General features: G+C 45.8%; 1 protein-coding gene across 24 annotated transcripts in view; it reads right to left on the minus strand.

Annotated features, from left to right (window-relative positions):
- Nucleotides 1-1,367: 1,367 nt before the first annotated feature.
- Trerf1 (transcriptional regulating factor 1) overlaps nt 1,368-18,510 on the minus strand; it is a 187,594-nt gene continuing 170,451 nt past the window's right edge. For 21 of the 24 annotated variants that reach the window (XM_087184556.1, XM_087184554.1, XM_087184559.1 and 18 more), the window contains 4 exons: nt 17,554-17,667; nt 11,606-11,809; nt 8,280-8,527; nt 1,368-4,675 (listed from right to left, as the gene is read on the minus strand). In XM_087184556.1, the coding sequence (XP_087040682.1) occupies nt 4,351-4,675; nt 8,280-8,527; nt 11,606-11,809; nt 17,554-17,667 (891 nt within the window). In that variant the 3' untranslated portion in view covers nt 1,368-4,350. The remainder of the gene's footprint in view (nt 4,676-8,279; nt 8,528-11,605; nt 11,810-17,553; nt 17,668-18,510) is intronic. The other 3 variants (XM_021259815.2, XM_004846572.4, XM_013072933.3) reach the window with 1 other exon arrangement.

Below are 18,510 nucleotides of genomic sequence, written 5' to 3' on the forward strand. Positions count from 1 at the left end.
TCCTCAGCCTCTCTGCCCGAGTACCATCCGGGCAGAGTTGAGTGCCCTGCACCTATATAACAGTCATCACAGCCTGCAAACCACTTCCACTTACACGGAAGACATGAAATTTTATCTCAATTTTCTAGGTAAGGAAACCAAGGCCCAGGGATGAAATAGCTCTCTCAAGGTGATACAGTGAGTTGGTTACAGCTGAGCCAATGACCATTTTCAAAATCCTACTCAACGCCTTTCACCCCTGCGAGGGGCTGGTCCTGGTTCTCTGAGGACCTGTTCTATTTAAGTGTCTTGGTTGAGGGGAGTGGAGGTACCCACCCTCTCCCACAAGGACAGACTACTGACTGACTAATGGTAGGGGAAAGTCTTTAGACACCTGGGCCCCTGGAAGTAGACTTGCAGCTTACAACACTGGCTAAATCTACACCGTTTCTAAAAGAATCCTGATTTTATTTGATTTAGGACCATCTAAAATAGATGGCTAGCCAGGCATGGTGGCACACACCTGTAATCCCAGCACTAGGGAGGCCAAGGCAGCAAGATTGCACCCTGGGCTACATAGTGAGTTCAAGGCCAGCCTGAACTACACAGCTGGGGAGTTAGCTCAGTGGTTCTGGCACCTCCCTCACAAGCACAAGGTCCCAAGTTCGATCCCCAGTACCAAAAACAAAAAACAAACACCTCCCCCCAAAACAAACAAACAAAAAATTAAAATAGATGGCTAAAAATAAAAAGTTAAACTAACAGAACTAGGAGATCAAGGTCTTGCACAGGAGTGCCCTGCTTAGGGCAGATTCTAAAATTTCAAATTTCTTTTATTAGAGTTTGCTGTTGACCGTTAAAAAGTAACACACATGGGGGCCGGGGATTTAACTCAGTGATTTCGCCGTCTGCTGCGCAAGCTCAAGGACCCTAGTTCGATCCTCAGCACCAAAAAAAAAAAAAGAAGACACCCTTGCCTTATTCCTAACCTTAGAGGGAAAGCATCTAGTTTCTTATCAATAAACTTTTAAAAAAGTAACACACATGAAAATTTGGAAATTCAGACTGACAATGCACCTACACCAGGGTGGACACGAACTTCATAGAGATAGAGGACTTCCTGTCAGACGCCAGTGGGTGAGGCAGAGTGTGAGAGGCCTGGCTGCGAATGCCATGTTTTCTCCCAGACAGCACAGCCTCCATATGAGGGGCAGCAGCGGTCCTGGCTTCCAAGGTGCGTGTCGGGGGCAATTTAAGGAGAATTAAATCTGAGCAGTGGCGAACCTCCAAGCCTGTTGTGTACAGGAACCAATACCAGGCAAATTCGCCTTGATCTAGCATCAAGATGTCATTTCAGGGGCTAGAAATAAGGAATATTTAAGCCAAGAGAAACTCAAAAAAAGATATTTTATTTTCAGAGCAGCTGATGCAATATTGAATCAGGTTTTCACAAATAAATATGACAGTGTATATTTGGTTACATTTCTATCTGATGAATGCCCATCTGTAGGAACTGTAATAAATTTCTGAGGAGGCGAATGACTGGAACCTCACTAAAATTCTCCTGGTTTTCTTCCTGGAAAAGTATTGTGGTAATTTTTTAAAATCCTTAACACTCAGAATGGGAAAACAATCTAGAATGCCCCAGTTTCTTTTCTTTTCTTTCTTTCTTTTTTTTTTTTTTTTAAGGAATGCACCTTTTTAGGACAAGTCTATAAAACATCTTTATTTATTTGTTACATATGATGTTTAAATATAACTTTGCTTTCAAGCCTCAAACTTTTTTCAAACCCCTGGTAAAATAAGACTTTTGGTTCACCTTAACAAAAACTGACCTAGGAAGAAACATTTTTAGCAAAATGTTATAAAATTCACTAGAAAATACTGTCCTCTTTTTTTTTTTTTGGCCAAAATGTTACATAAAATCCTTATTAAAAATACACACATTACAAAAGAAAAATTATGAATATGCTATACATAGTGCTTTGATATGGACCAAGGGAACTGCATTCCAGGAAAGTACAGTTAAGCATACTAGATATTATGATGTCAACTTACATAATAGTGCAAACCTGAATAAATTACATCCCAATATGGAAGGCATGCGAGTCATTTGCTGAGAATAGAACATAATGAAGCCAGAACAGGAAGCAATCACAACCGCTATTTAAAAATGTTTTCCTTTTTATTACATTAATTTTTTTCAAAAATACTTTTCTTTACAATAGAACTCCTAGAAAATATTTACAACCTTCCTCTAATAAAATATAACAGCAGTTAAATATATTTGAAAATAAGATGGGTTTTTCCATAAAATATATCTGTTAACTTTTTTATATACAAGCTTTCTCGAAGAGGTCTAAATGCACGAATGAAAAACCATCTGATCGTAAACAGTAACCATGTTGAAGACATGAACAATCAGGGAGGAAAGTTCTTTGGGGTGGGCTGCGGAGGGAGATTTGAGACACAGCACATACATGCAGGCAGAATCATTTCAGGAAAAAACAAGTGCAAAATTTTATAGGAAGTCAATTTTTTAAGTTGATAATGGAGAAATACTAATTCAGGTATTCGAACTGTCCCATTAAGGAGGAGTTCTTTGGTTATTTCAAGTCAGAGATGCATACACTATACTGCATGGAAAATTAAAATCAAACTGTGCATCTTTTTTTTTTTTTTTTGCTGTGACAACTCATCTCTAATGCTTAACACTGGAAGAACTGGCAAATCTCCAAACAAGAGGAAATGTGCTTTCTAAGCATTTTTCTGGGCATTGGCTCCTTTTCCAGACAAGCTTTGCTAGACTCAACTGCGGAACCATTCTGGACTCATCCTCAGATACCAGTGGGAAGAGGCTACTTCTTCACCAGCTGTTGAACTGGCAGCTGGAAGGGTTCTATAATAGCTCTGCCAGAAGCCAGTGCACAATGCTTGGGTACTCCGTAACTCAAAACTGCCTCGGTAAAACACAAAGATAGAACAACCTGTTGAAACGGTAGCAAACTTTTTTTTTTCTAAAGGAAAGATGAAGGAAATCTCCAAAACAACTTCTTTGAAAACAAAACAATGGAAACAGAGTGAATCTATTTTCTTTTGTCTGTGGCTTTCTTGAGATTCAGAAACCACTGCCCGGGGGCTGCGTTTGACTGCAGCTGGCCCCATGGGTGTGTGCTAAATGCTCCTGCAGAGCTGAATTCAAAGGATGCCCAGGCCTACCCTTGCCTCTGCTGATGGCCTCTCCACTGTCAGGCTGTCAATGTGCCAGCCAGAGGCCCAGCAAGACAGTGGCACTGCCACGGTGCTGGGGGATGGGTCTACCTAAGAAGGGGTCCTGGGAGCAGGGGCCATGAAGCATTAACACCGACAGGGAGCTGAGAAGAGCAGCCCCTCTCTGTGAGGGGCTGCGCCCCAGGCTGACTTTTGCCAACAGTGGGCTGGGTCAGTCCGACTCAGTTCAAAAGCCTGGGCAATGACATTTTTGAAGGGTTACAGGTTTATTGCCTTCGAGTACCAATAGCAGCCCTGCTGCCAGGGGCAGGAGGTGGCAGAGCAAAGTCATGTAGCTTAGCAGCTTAGCGAAATCTAGAAATGCTTTGGTAAGTGACTTGGAGAGAATACATTCAGGTTTGAATGCAAAATGGTAGCTAAGGTGTATCTGAAACCGTTTCTGTTGGCCTTCAATGCAATTTCCCTTGTATTTGCTGTCCTTATTTATGTCCTAGAAAACTCATTCTTTGTAGCTAGCCTCTAGATAAGCTTTAGTCCAGGTGTGAACGATAGCAAAATCCCAGTGAAGGCAGTTTCACAGGACGTCCAAGTGGTACAAAGTAATTTCAAACCTCCACTGACCACAAACAAAAAAACAGGCTCTTCTGAGCTATTTTGTTGGGGAAAAGAACACTTCCTGGTGGGTCAGAATAGAATAAAAATAACTCCAGGTAGAAAAGATGATCCAGAGCCCCAGCACGAAGAGGGCCACCTGCCTCATGTATACACACGTACATACATGCACACACTCTCCCAGCAAGCTTTGCAACAGAAGGCTACCAGAATGGTTGACACCTAAGAGCAACAGAACATGAATGTCAGGTTCATTCCCCATGGGGAATGAGGTCATGAGGGTGTAGCCCAGATGAAACACCTCTTAAAGATAGTTGTGCCAATTATTTATTCCCCCAACCCCCAACAGAAACAATTATAAAAATAAAAGGAGAAGAAACTGGATTTTTTTTCTAAACCTGAATAAAACGACCACTTTTTAAACAGGTAGTTTGAAAGGGTTTACAAAACAAGAGGGCAGTCCAGGTTTCCTGATTCATGAGGAGGGAGGCCGTGGGTTCTCACTGTCCGGAACCGACAAACAGGGCTTTAGAGTTCCGTGTCACCATGAAGCAAAACTGAGTCTTGGTCATCCAAGAGCAGATCGGTGTCCACGACCTCAGCCTCTTCAATGACGCCTCCTAATTGCTGGACCACATCATCATCGAGGATGTCCATGTCTTTGATGGGTTTGATCAAGCTTAGCTGGCCCAGGGGCAGCAGCCTTGGTGCCCCCACTGGCTCCGTAGTCCTCTCGATCGTGGCTGCCATTTCTACTGCGAAAGCTGCCTTCTGAGCCTTCTGCCTCTGCTGCTCCTCCTGCTGCCTGTGAGTTTTCATGTGTGCATTGCGGCTTTTGATCTTGAAGAAGACCCTAAAAAGGAAAAAGCAGCAAGTGACTGAGTTCATGGAAATCCTGGTGTCCTGCAGAGAATGAGGGTGCAGGCTGGATGGCCAGTCTAGGGTGTCTTTGACAGAATCCCAGGACTTCCCCCTGCCGTGGTCTATCACCTCCTCCTCTCTAAGCATTTCAAAGTAGAGGGACAGTGACCAGAACACAGCGACTGGCGTGTCAAGCTTTCTTCTGAGGACAATGGAGGAGGCCTTTCCATCCCTTCCGAGTCTGGAGCTCTCGCTCTTTCTCCTCCTTCAGCCCCAGCCCATGTCCACCCCCTCCTCAGTGGAGTATCCCCAAGTGCTCAGAGAGCTCCGACAGTTCCCATCATACAGCAACTCGACAGTGCCCTGGCCTTTAGCCCTGCTCCTCCATGGAGAGTGCTCGAAGGATCTGCTGGCACACGCTGTGGCGTCCCCTTCTCTCTTCTCCACTGTCTCCTATCAGTCTCTTGCTCCCTCCACTTCAATCTGATCGCCCTCTTCAAGGTCACCAGTAACCTACGAGGTCAATGCCAATGTTCTCTCCCTCTCCCCCACCCCCTCTCAGCAGTCTTGGGGATTGACCTACATCCCCATCTTTAAATTTTGAGATAGGGTCTCGCTCAATCACTAAGGTGCTCAGGCTGGGCTCAAACATGTGAACTTCCTGTCTCAACTTCCTGGAGTACTGGGATAACAGGGGTGCATGACTGTTGCCTGTTACCATCTCTTTTTTTTAATTTACTGAGCTGGACTCCTAAGCTGCAGCCACCCCTCCTTGTTGCTGAAGGCCCCTTCCTGTTGGCTGTAACAGTATCATAATTTCCTACTCTTGGCCTTGGAATGAGAGTGGGTCTCAGCTGGGGGTGAACGTGTCCTTGCATAGGATGTCTGGGGACAGTTTTGGGTTTCAGCCAAGTGAGGGACATGTTCTGCTGATATCAAGTGGGGGAGCCTAGGGATGCTGCTAAATGTCCCACTTAGAATATAGCTCCACTTCCTCAAACAAGGAAGCCCAAAATGTAACAGTGCTGAGGTTGAGCCACCCTGGGGAAAAGGGGGTCATATTTTGGGGGTTCACTCTTTAGATCGGGAGCCTGAAAACTATGGTCAGTGGGTCAAATCCAGCCAGTTCTTTGTGAATAGTTTTACTGGAACACAACCCTGTCTGTTTGTGTGTCATTGATGGCTGCTTCTGCACTACAATGCAGGGCTGAGTAGTTCAGATAGAGGCAGTATGGCCTGCAAAGGCTAACATATTTACTGTCTGGACCATTTCCAGAAATACTCTGTCCAGATTCCATATTCACTTCCAAGCTCACAAAGGAAAAAACAAACAAACAAAAAAGGTAATCAAAACTGTGATTTCCAAGGCCCAAGTCAACAAGGTTGATGAATTCCACTTAAGCATATTACAGTGTTTAACATGATAAATATGATATCAGCAGCTACAAGAGGCATTCCTGCCTGATGTTAAAACCGCATAAAACATTCTATTTTTATAAGATATTAACTGGACTTCTGGTAGAAAAATAACTCAAGTAGCATAAAAACAAAAAAAATATTTAACACATACCCCTGAAAGACAGCCAGAAAGTGTGAAATATAGGTTGAGTCTCCCTTACCAAAGTGCTTGGGGCAGAAGTGCCTCAGATTTTGGAATATTTGCATATCTATAATAAGATATCTTGAGGCTGGCACCCAAGTTTAAAATGAAATTCATTTGAGTCTTATATTTTATATGAGAAGGTGATTTTTTGTTGTTATTGCTTTTTGGTTTTGGTACTGGGGAATCAAACTCTGGACCTTGTGCTTGCCAGGCAGCCGCAGTGCCACTGAACTACATCCCTGGCCCACGATAAGGTAATTTTATATGATAATTCTGAATAATTTTGTGCATGAGACAAAGTTTCATGGAGTGGAATTTTCCACTTGTGGGATCCTGTTGATGCTCAAGGAGTTTCGAATTTTGGAGCATTTCAGGTTTCAGAGATTCAAACGCGCAACCTGTATGCATTTGTGTAAAAGCATCCTCTGTCTCCACCTGGTGGAATAAACTTGTAGCTCGTGTGAACTGAAGGAGTGGAAGGCGCTGGCTCCCTGAGGCTCTCACCCTTCAGCTCCAGGGCAACAGGTGGAAGGGAAAGTAGCTTCACTGTTACTCCAAGTAAAGCAGCCGAGGATTAACAGGGCATGGCTCCCCAAACATGGCAATATTAGGATGATGTCTGGTCCAGGCTCTGAGCCACTGCAGGGCATACAGGAGACTGAAACTAATCTCTCCATCGCTGTGCTTCTTGGAGGGGAGGACAGCACTGGGCCGCAGGGACGAGGTGGCCACCTCTGAACTGCGTTAGGGTTGCTGAGAGCCTGGACCCGCACAGTGTCCATGAGGATGTGGAGGCACAGCCCTCAGCACCTCCCCAGGGGTGTCTCTCCAGGTAATTTTGAACATTTGAGGCACCAAGGTTATGGGAGAAAGGGTCCTACAGGATGTCCTGTGTGATCATGGAGTGCCCTCGAGTCAGGTCAACCCTGAGAAGGAAATGAATTCTCTCCTGGGATTCCATCGGAGAGAACTGTGCACCTCACCACCAATATTTCCTTCCTAAAGTGAGTAAACAAAGCAAATCTAGAGGATAGGGCAGCAGTCAGGAACCCAGGCTCTGCAGCAGGACAGAGCTTGGTTAGACTCTGGGCTGGGGATTTAGCTCAGTGGTTCTGCCACCTGCCTGGCAAGTGCAAGGTCCTGAGTTCAATCCCTGGTACCAAAAAAACCCCCCTAAAAAACAGAAACTGCTCTCTGCTTGCGGTGTGCCTGGGACAAGGGATTCTACCTAACTTTAAATTTTTCTTTCTTTTTTTTTTCCTTCAGTACTTGGAAACTGGGAATTGAACCCAGGACCTCCAAAATGAGCTACATCCCCATGCCAGCCCTTTTCCCATTTTTATTTGAGACAGGGGTTTGCTAAGTTGCCCAGGCTGAGCTTGAAGTTGTAACCCTCCTGCCTCAACCTCTCAGAGCACTGAGATTGCAGATGTGCATCACCGCACCTGGCTCCTAAATCCTCCTATAAGCCAAGGGTAGAGACAATGAGCTCATCACAAGGAGTTTCTGTGCAAGGACTAAATGAGTTCCTGCACGTGGAGTAGGTAACAGAGTAATTGCTCAGTAAATGTGAGCGGCTGTAATTAATACCTACAGTCAGCTTCCGCCCTTAGTTACTGTTCAACCTTATACCCGAAAGGGCAGTGAGGCAAACAGGTTTTACGTCACACATGACTCTAATTAGCGGGTTATGATAAAATGGATCTTCGGCTCTGTCTTGATGTGACAGTGGAGCGCAGTGACCAATCAGTGAGCAGTGTGGCTGGAGTGCCTGGTGTGGGCATCTCGGCTCTAGGGCACTCCTGACCAGGATGCAGAGTGACACTAGTGCCCCCATTCCGAGTCAGGGGAAGGTCCTCTTCCAGAGCCCAAGGACAGTGGAAGAAGAGGCCAGGAGCCGCATTCTTCCTCTAGCTGGAGAAACCTCAGCTGTCCCTGCCCAGCCCCACAGCGGACCTCGTGACCTGGGGTCTGTCCTGGCCCAGTCACCTACTTGCCGCACTCCTTGCAGGGGAAGATGGTGGTGGGGTCCGTCTCGCCACTGGTGGTGCTGTGAGAGGGCGAACTCTTCACCGAGCAGTACCCGCTCTGGGCACCACCTGGCTTCTGCTTTGTGCAGGGGACAGCTCCCCGGGTCTTGGTCACCTGGTTGGTGCCACCATGGATGCGGGCATGGCCGTTCAGTGCCTGTCGGGAGCTGAACACCTGGGGAAGAGAGGGAGTGACATGACATCTACAGTCCTGAAAAGGAAATTAGGGTTATTAGTTACTCAGTGGTGAAACAGGGACACACACAATAGTGTAAAAATGGGAATAGGGTTTTATCAAAGCAAACTCTGGCAGGTACCATAGAAGCTGAAGGTCAAATACACAACCTCCCGTCTTGCCCTTTTGTTTGTTTTATGAGACAGGGTCTCACTATGTAGCTCAGGCTGGCCTTCAACTCACAGGGATCCTCCTGCCTCAGCCTCCAGAGTGCTAGGATCACAGGCTTGCGCCACCGTGCCCGGGTTCATTTTGCCATCTTGAAATCAGAAGACAAGGTGTCTAGATCCTGCGTTATAACTAATGGAGAGGCTGTTAGGTTTTTTTTACCTCATTGTTTTCCATCTGCAAAATAAGAAGGGGCTGGACTAGCTTTCAAAATTTTGTTTATTAGTACATGTTTGTGATATAATAATTGCATTCACCTTGGGGAACTGGTACACATATATATTGAATCGCAACCATTTTTACCTTCCCCTCCCTGCCCTCCTGTCTCCCCTCATTCTCAAATTCCCTTCCCATCTCCACAGTCTACCTCCCTGTTTTCTACCATCTCTTTTATTTTACTCTTTAAATAACTCACATTTTAGGTTTCTCATATAAGAGAAACCATGTGATATTTAACCATCCATGTCTGATATAGTTCATCTTAGCATTATGGTCAAGATACATCCATTTTCCTACAAATGACTCATTTATCCTTCTTTATGGCAGAGTAGTGCTCCATTGTGTATAAATACCACATTTTCTTTATCTATTCATCTATTGTTGGACATGCAGGATGCTTCCAAGATTTAGCTATTATGAATTATGCTGCTATAAACATGGCTATGCATGGATCACTGTACCAAACTTTGTTTAAAGCTGAAAACGAATTCCTTCCCTCCCTCTCTGTTTCTTTATTAACACATTTGGTCTTACTCAAACCTCAAGTTACAAGCAGAGGTTCTCTGGTTGAAATGGAGGCAGCAGCCCAGGGCTCAACCTGTCGGCTCAGCTCTGTCTCCCTCCAGGAAGCCTAGCACACCAAGAAACAGAGATCAGAAGGCAACAATTCTGTGCTCTGATGTAGGCTGTATGTTACCTACAGACTCGAGCATAGCCCATGGTTTTATCCTTCCTTTCCTTTCTTCTCTGCGGTGCTGGGTTTAGAACCCATGGCTTTCTGCACGCTAGGCAAGTGCTCACTACCCACCGAACTACACCCATAGCCCAGGAGCCCACTGTTGAGGTGGCGTTTGGGACCCTCATATTTTAGTACAGGGTGCTAAATGGGGAAGGACCTGGGCAGCGTTTCAAAGACTGCCACACAGCAGGGTCTCTAGCCTCGGCACTGTGTTCTGGGGAGAATCAGGGCCGGGCCATTCTGTTGTGGGGACGGTCCTGGGCGCTGCAGGCTGTCTAGCAGCGTCTCTGCTCTGCTTAGCAGATGCCACCTCTGCAATCCTGACAGCAATGTCTCCAGACACTGCCAACTGTTCTTGGGGGAACAAGCACCCTAGTTCAGAAATGCTGCACTCCACACCCCTGAATCCTGAAAGCATCCAGCTCCTTAACCTTATCAGCCAAGGGGCTGCCCCACAAGCTGCCCGGCTAGAAGAGTGCTCTGCATTCAGTTCATGAACACTGTTTCTTGTCTTACAGACAGGAAAACCTATCGCTAATTTAGCAACCACTGCCTCCAACGTTAGGCAAGGAATAAAACTAGCACAATTTTTAAAAGTCTTTAAAAATGATCTTTCTGAGCATTTCTGATTGGAGAAAGTACAAGGTGACTTTCTGGTCAGTAAAAAATTGTAGTGTAAGCTACAGCTGTATATTGGGGAAGCATCCAGTTTCTGAACAAATTCACCAAGAAATGTAGTCATTTCAAGTCACATCTTGGTCATCCTGAAGTGCTCTATGCAAAATGGCAACAACAGAGCGAAGGGGCCAGGCCACTAAACGTCTGGGATAGAAACGAGTGGTGATTCCTTATGTTCTCTTCAGAGCTAACACAAAAGGTACATACCGTTTTTTCCTAACTTTTCACTTTTTTCTTAAATGTAAATAAAATAAATTTCTGCTTTAGGATATGAATATTTATCCATTCTTTCTTTCTTTTTTTTGGGGGGGGTACCGGGGATCGAACTTGGGTCCTTGCGCTTGCGTAGCAGGTAATGAAACAACTGAGCTAAATCCCCGGCCCTCCATTTTTTCAATACTGGCTGGAACCCAGGGCCTGCAGACTGAGCTACAGCCCAGCTTTTAAAAAATTTTGTCAGGTCTTGCTAAGTTACCCTGGTGGGGCTCAAATTTGTGATCTTCCGGCCTCAGCCTCCCAGAGTGCTGGGCTGACAGGTGTGTGCCACCACACCTGGCTAGGATATGAGTATTTTAAGGGCAGTTGGGATCTTCATCTATGTGACAGACTCAATAAGCAGCATACACAAGAAAAGACAAGAGAGGTGCTTAAGGACTGGGGCTTCCTGTGAAAGGAGCAGCACCCCCATCTGGGAAGTGCTGTAGCACTTGTCTATACAGGTGTGCCAGCTTTAAGACACCAATTCAGGCTAGCTAAGGGACAGGGACTATACTGAGCTGAGAGGAAACCACTTTTGAACATTCCCTGTAAAATGTAGTCAGTGCCCCCTCCAGTAGGCTCCCTCCAGTGCCGACAGACCCCCCTTTAGGCTACTGACAGGATCAGTCAGCTCAGTGCATCTTTTCACCCCCACAGAGTACAAAGACAAACTTCAGCTAATCTTTTCAGTAACTTTCTCAAATTTCAAATTAGTGACAAGTGGATTAGTCACACTCTATGCAAAACTTGCCAGGCAGGTGGAACTTCAGGCAGTGGGGGCTGGTAACCTCATGAGAAAAGGGTGATCTTGTCTCTGGGCTCCCTGGGTGCATTTTGAGGGGTGTCCATGGGGTGCGACCTTGGGGGACACCCAGCCCAGGGGTGTGCACTGCAGAACCATCAGTGCTGAAAGTGCACCCTTTCAAAAAATGTGTCACCTCTTACAGCTAGCCCTCACTTGTCCCCAAGCCCCGGAAGACACACACACTTACAGCCCCGCAGTTAGGCATTTCACAGATGAAGGCGCCCAAGGGCTGGCCAGGGGCCTGCACGGACAGTCCCTCGGTGGGAGCCAGGGCAGGCACTGGTGGAGGCTCCGGGGACTTCTGTACTTCACTCTCCTCTTCTTTTGTGGATTTCCTATCTTCTTCCGGGTCCTCCTCTTCCTCCTCTAACTCTTCTTCTTCTTCACTTGTCTAATGTTAATAAAAGGAAGAATGGGGAAACCCCCAGAGAGCATTTTTAGTGGTGAGAGAACTCTTAGGCTAGTAGGGGGCCTGGGGCGGGGCTGTGTCACTTTCCTTCTGCCTAAGAACGTCTGACAGCCTGTTGGGCTCAATTTCTAAAAGGTTGGCCTCTGATGTTTAGAATCTTGAGGTCAAGGAAGGCTTCCTGCTGTACTTTGGGTCCCCTCATCTCTTATATAAAACAATGCTTAGGCAAAGAGGGGAGAAGTTTTGTTTCGTTTTTGTACCGGAGATTTATTTTTTATTTTGAGACAGGGTCTCATTAAGTCACTAAATTGCCCAGACTGGGCTGGAACTTGTGATCTTCCTCTCAGAGTGCTGGGATTACAGGCTTGTGCCACCAAGGAGCAAGGAGGAGGAGGAGGAGAGAGGAGAGATCCGGCCAGAGGAGAGAGTTTTGTAGGTAGATTCTCTGCCTTGTTCAAGACCATTACACCTTACAAAGGACCGAACCTCAGCCAGGCCGCTGGTCCCAGCAGTGTGTGTGCCTGTGGGCTCTCAAGCAATGACAATACTGGGGAGCCCCCTCTGGAAAGAAACCAGAGATACATAACGGTTTGCCTTGCAGGCCTTTTATTTTTCTTTTACAGACAGGGTCTTGCTATGTAGTTCAGGCTAGTCTTGAACTCACTAAGTAGCCCAGGCTGGCCTCAAACTAAGTCCTCAGTGTCTCAAGTGATGGGATTACAGGGGTGCCCCACCATGCCTGGCTGGTTTAGAGGCTGACTACCATACTCCCAGGGGTAATACCTGATGTGCCCTACAGAGTTAAGTTCCTACTCTGCTCTTGTCAGAAGTATTGGAAAAAGGAGGGGAAATGGAGGGGAGATTCCCTTTAACTTATTATTATGTGCATTTTCTTTTGTCTCTGACCATGGGTTTGGAGAAAGCTGTCTAGTCAGTGTTTCTATCTACTCATATTCTCCTCCCAGAGGCATTTTATAAAAAAGGACAAGAAATTCATTATCCTCTCAGCTCCTACATCTAGTCTCTCCATGGCAGAAAGGGAACCAGCAGAAACATAGAAGCAGCAGGCCCCACCCCTCCTTGAGGCTAATGCAGTGCAAGTGACAGGAGGAGCATGGAGTGGGGCCTAGCGGGCTGGATGCAGGAGGCCTCACCCTAACTCTGGACCTCGCACTTTCCAGGCAGGCATTGGGTCGCTGAGCTAAATCCCCGGTCCACCCTACTGAATGCTGTGTTTTCCCTGGGAGCTGGCTGAGGGCCGCTGCCTCCTGTAGCCCCAGGAAGGGCTGAGGACGAGGAAGGGGATTCTACAGCACATACTCTTCATGGTAGTTTGTATTTCATGTTTACAAAAATGGTTCCGCATTGACTGTCACTGAACAGGCTGTAAACAACCCTCTCATTTTATGAAGGAGCAAACACAGGCGTGTCCCTGCCTCTGCCCAACAGGCCATTTGTCTCCACCAGACCCACCAGAGCAAGTGAACACCAGTCTTGGTTTCCCGAGTGAAAAACTGGGAAAGCAAATGATTCCTAGAACACAGAAGTACCAATTTCTAAGAAGAACAAAGATTTCTGAGAGCAGTGGTGCTCTGGGATCCAGAAACACAGGCTTCCTCTTCCATTTGGGTTTGGGGTGTATGGGTGAGAAAGACAATGCCAATGTGGGGCGCTTGGCAACCTGCGCCACTCCGGTGCCGTCTGTCCGTAACATCACAGGCATGTGGGTTTGAGATGATGTATTAGTGAGGCGGATTTAAGAAATAGTTCCAGTTTTCAGTAGGTTAATTAAGATTAATTAGTAATGATTATATTTGCTGGAAGAGTTCAGTGAATACTGATGGAGACCTAATCGTTTTACAGGGCAGTGTATATATGTTGTAGACTTCTCACTGTACAGAATGCATGGGCTGATTTCACTTCAATGGCTTTATCCTTGTTGGAAGACACCATCTTTCAGACCAAGAGGTTCAGACAAAACCACGTTACATCAAACTCCTAGGATTTTTCCTACTTCTTTAAAAAACTGGGACCTTGTGGTCTCAAATATTAAGCAGACCATGGTCTACAGTTTTGCACTGAAAATGAATTACCCGATTAAATTTTAATGACAATCGTCTTTATTTCATGGTACTTGTTATAATTTTCTCAAGGCCATTCCATTCTTTGGCTTAAAAACTTAGAAGAAACATTTCCTGTATCCATGAAATTGTACATTAAATTATTCTGTACTGTGATTATGTATATCTCAAGAATTTAGATGGGTTTTACTTCAACTGGCAATCCATACATGTTCACAAAATGATTTATCATCAAGCCATATGGCTCACAAAATGACTAAGAGATACAAAGATAGGAGGACAAAAATCCTAACATGTAGAACTTTGTATCAACAAGTTGGCCATTTTATGATGCACTGCAAAATGAAACATTTAGTAATATTCCAAAATTGGTGCAAAGTGGGTAAATATAGGGCAGGGAGGAGGCTGTGTATTTAACACAGTGGCCAAACCTTGTGCGTCCACACAGACTTTTGTGAGGAGGATGACATTTTTATTTCTCAGTCACGCAAACATAATCCACACTATGAGAAACTGGGAAGTTAGAATGAATGTTTAACAACCCAAACCTGCTCAAAGACAAATTGGAGTGGTACAGACACTTTACAGTCACTACTGATAACAATGACAACACTGTACTGAATAAATTGTCACACACACACACACACACACACACACACACACACACACACACACACACCTAGTTCTCACAGCAACCCTGTACAAATGAGGAAACTGGACAGAGAAAGAGTTTTCTCAAGGTCGCATAGCTGATAAAGAAGCTGACCCGAGATTCAAAGCCTGCCTGGTCTGATTCCAAAACTTTAGCCTTCTGCACTCCTTGGTCCTGTCCCAAATGTGCTGGAATACAGGAGTGCACCCTCATGCCTGCCTTCACTTGCCTTTTAATACAGCCTTGAGGACACATGATCAGGAGAGCTGTCTCAGCTGTCCAGGCAGGCCCAGAGGACACAGAGCAGGACCCTGCCCTAGGACTGTGCCTTCTGCACCTTCCCAGATGTCCTAACTTTCACCTTCACTGGGCAAACAATGCTCAGCAGACAGTGCACACAGTGCCCAAGAGGAAGCAGGCCTTCATCAATCAAGACTTCCTTGTTTCTGTGGGCTGAGTCATCTCTGCACATAAGTTTCCTGGTCTCCCTACACTTACAAGTAACAGGGTGTGGATGCTCCTGATGCCACCCAATGCTGGCTCCTGGAGAGTGAGCCCAGAAGGTGTGACCCTTGGCCATCATCTTCACCTCCCCTGTTTGGGAGCCTGAACGCTGGTCTGGGCCTTTCTGAAACCCACCAACCAAGATGGTGCCTGTGCCCGTGTGACAGCATCTTTCTAGGGGCTTCCTGCTCTGTATCCCCCTCGTTCTGTCTCCCCACAGTGAGTTCAGAGATGGGACACTCCCATGAACCAGACTGACTCCCAACTCAGAAAAACGTTCACCCACTCACTAGTAGACACTGGCAGTGTTATACCAGGCACTGTCCTAGGTACTTGGTGCCACCCATGACTGAGAGGTACTAAATGACCTTAGACCATATCCTCCAATCTTGCCCTGTTGCCAACATGGCACAGACAGGGCCCAGCACATTCAGAATTGGGAGGGATTTTCCAAATCATCAAAGTAGTCTACCCTGCTGTATAGTTCAACATACTTAGGGCTTGACACTAGGCCTCCAAGGCCAGATTCTCTATGTTTCCTCCTCCATTGTCCGATCTACTCACCTGCCCAGCAATGGTCTGTGAGCCCAGGCAAGCGTCTTCCCCTCTCTGGGCCTCAGCCTGCTGCCTGTGAAATGGTGGAACTGGTGAGTGTCCCTAAGGCTGTCTTAAAAGACTTCCTGGTTCTCATACTGCTCTTAAACGCTCCTGGGGTTCAAGGTAAAGTTGTCACTTGTATATGTCATATTGTCCAGCTAGAATATATCCTCTGGGTGGTAGGGGGCAAGAAGGCAGAGGCCACTTAACATCCTTGCTGTTTATATCCATTACAAATTTCTGTTTATATTGTGAGAACTCAAGTGCTTTTAGCTGACTGAACCAGAGGAGGCCATGCTATTCTTTTAAACATTAGGCCACCCATGAGCAAAAGGCAGAATATTCTGATAGAAGTTGTCAATGCTTAAACCAAACAAAAGCCCTGGTCACTGGCTATCTTGAATCTAGAATATGGCTATCTTTGATTTAAAAAAATGGCAATGTTATTCTATTCCACAACTTTTTTGGGGGGGGTGGGTACCGGGGATTGAACTCGGGACCTTGCGCTTGTGAGGCAGATGGCAGAACCACTGAGCTAAATTCCCACCCTCCACAACTTTCTATTCTAACATTTGGGCTCTAACATAAATTTATATTTGTGTGTATTTCACAGCTAGGATTGATGCTTAACTAAGAGCTTAGGCTGAGGCACTAATGAGTTCATATGCTTTTATACGTCTCAAAGAGAATTTGCATTTTTGGTTGCTCATAAGTATAATAGGAGGGAATCAGGCTCAGTCAGCACACTCCCCAGCTGTATGACCGTGGTCAGCTTACTTAGGCTCTGTCTCAGTTTCCTACTTCAGGGAATTGGTATTAAATGAATTATACTGGATTAGATAAGTCAATATTTATAAACTGCCTAGACAATGCCTGACACCTAGAAAGTACTAAAGTTCTGCTAAAGAAAATAACTTATATGCACTAACATCACCGAGGCACGCAGGGAATGAAAATACACATGCAGATATTCACGAATGTGAACACTTCTGTAGGTGGTGACATAGGCTAGCGCTTAGTGATTTGTTGTTGTAAGGCATGATGTTTACAGGAACAGCCAGAATGTTTCTCACAGAGTGTGACAAGGAAATTTCCTCAGGCTACAGATACAGAGCAGAGAGACCGTCTACAAGGAGTCACGAGTGACAATAATTACCGAAGCCACGCACATGGAACTATCAAGAGTCTATTTCCATCTTGGCAGTTTAGTGTGTACTTCATGTGCAAGTGACTTGGGATCAGTTACCAGAGGAAGTCACGGGAAGGGCTGCCTGGGGATGCAGGCAGTGGGGTCATCTGCACACTGCTCACCAGGTCCTCAGTGACTGAGTGCCTCTTGTTCAAGCTTTAGAGAAGTGTTAGAAACCCTAGGGTGCCTCCATCTTTCTAAGGGATGTTAGGGTCTCCAGAATCAGTGATGTGGAAGGATCAAGAAGGAACATTCCAAGGGCCAGGGATGTAACTCAGTGGCACTGCACCTGCCTGGCAAGTGCAAGGTCCTGAGTTTGATTCCTGGTCCCAAACAACAACAACAACAACAACAACAACAGCAACAACAACAACAACAAAAGATGGAACATTGCAGGGGTCAGGTCACCTGCTTAAAAATCAACCAAGCGGACCCTGGGACCATCTTGACTTCACTGTCCTTGGCTCGAGCTTCCAGCCTTCACGTGTGTCACTAAACACCTCAGGTCTAACCTGAGGATGCCTTCCCTGCACCTGCACCAGGAAGTCAAGTCCTGGGTTCTACAAGGAGCAGGACCTCTGTCCCCCGCACACTGGCGACCTGGCTCTCTCTATGGCAAAGCCAAACCAAACTTCAGCCAATCAGTAACCTGGTGGGGTGGGGACGGGGCCAGCACAAGCAAGGACTCAGCGGCTCCACTCACCATGCAGTCTTCAATGATTTCCACCAGGCGTGTCCGGTGTTTCCGCCCTAACCGCATTATCTTCTTCCATGTATAGTAGTACTCCACGCACTGAGCCACCGTCTTGGACTTCACCTGCAGGAAGGGTGCTCAGGATTATCTCCAGCAGTGGGCACAGAGCAAGCTTTTTGGAATATTTAATTTTGCAACAGGGATAATTAATAGGTTTTCTTGTGATCCTTGTAAACTAACTCTGTTCAATTAAAAAAAAAGGGATACAACGAAAAGGCTCCCTCCCACTTTGTTCTCACTCCTGTTGTTCTAGCTCCACCTATTAAATTTTTGGGTATCACTCCTGAATTTCTTTTTCTTTGTGGTACTAGGGTCTTTGCATGGAACTACATCCCCAGCTCTTTCTTTTGAAACAGGGTCTCACTAAGTTGCTAAACAGCCCAGGTTGGACTTGGACTCGCAATCAGCTTCCCAAGTGCTGGATTACAGGTGTGCACTACCACGCCCTGATGCAGAATTTCTTTAGGCCGGTATCAGCATGCATAAGTCTACTTCTCCTCACCTCATCTTCACAAGCCATAGCAAGAACACAATAAATAGTTTTGCAACTTGATTTTTTTTACATCATAGAGCTGGAGTTTTGTTTGTGGTCAACCCACAGACTTTACTCAGTTTTTAATCCCATAGAGCAGCTGCCTTTTCATTTGTTGTGTTTGAGTGTGCTTATTTCTTTGATGTGACCTTCCAAATCTACTTATGAGCAATATTCCTTAGTAATAGAATAGGAATATAAGGCAAAAGTTATGGTGACAGGGCTCAGTTTTTGCAGGAAATGAGCTTTGCCTTGTTCATCCCCAAAGAGGCAAAGATATCACTTATTCAGAAGTGTTTCAGATGGGGGATACTTTTGGATCTTGGATATCTATATAGATTTTACTGGCTGGGCATCTCTAATCTGAAAAGCTC

The sequence above is a fragment of the Heterocephalus glaber genome, unplaced genomic scaffold (assembly GCF_053883595.1).
Source record: "Heterocephalus glaber isolate CG9 unplaced genomic scaffold, H.glaber_assembly_v1.0 deba00001497, whole genome shotgun sequence".
In the NCBI taxonomy this organism is placed as follows: domain Eukaryota; kingdom Metazoa; phylum Chordata; class Mammalia; order Rodentia; family Bathyergidae; genus Heterocephalus; species Heterocephalus glaber.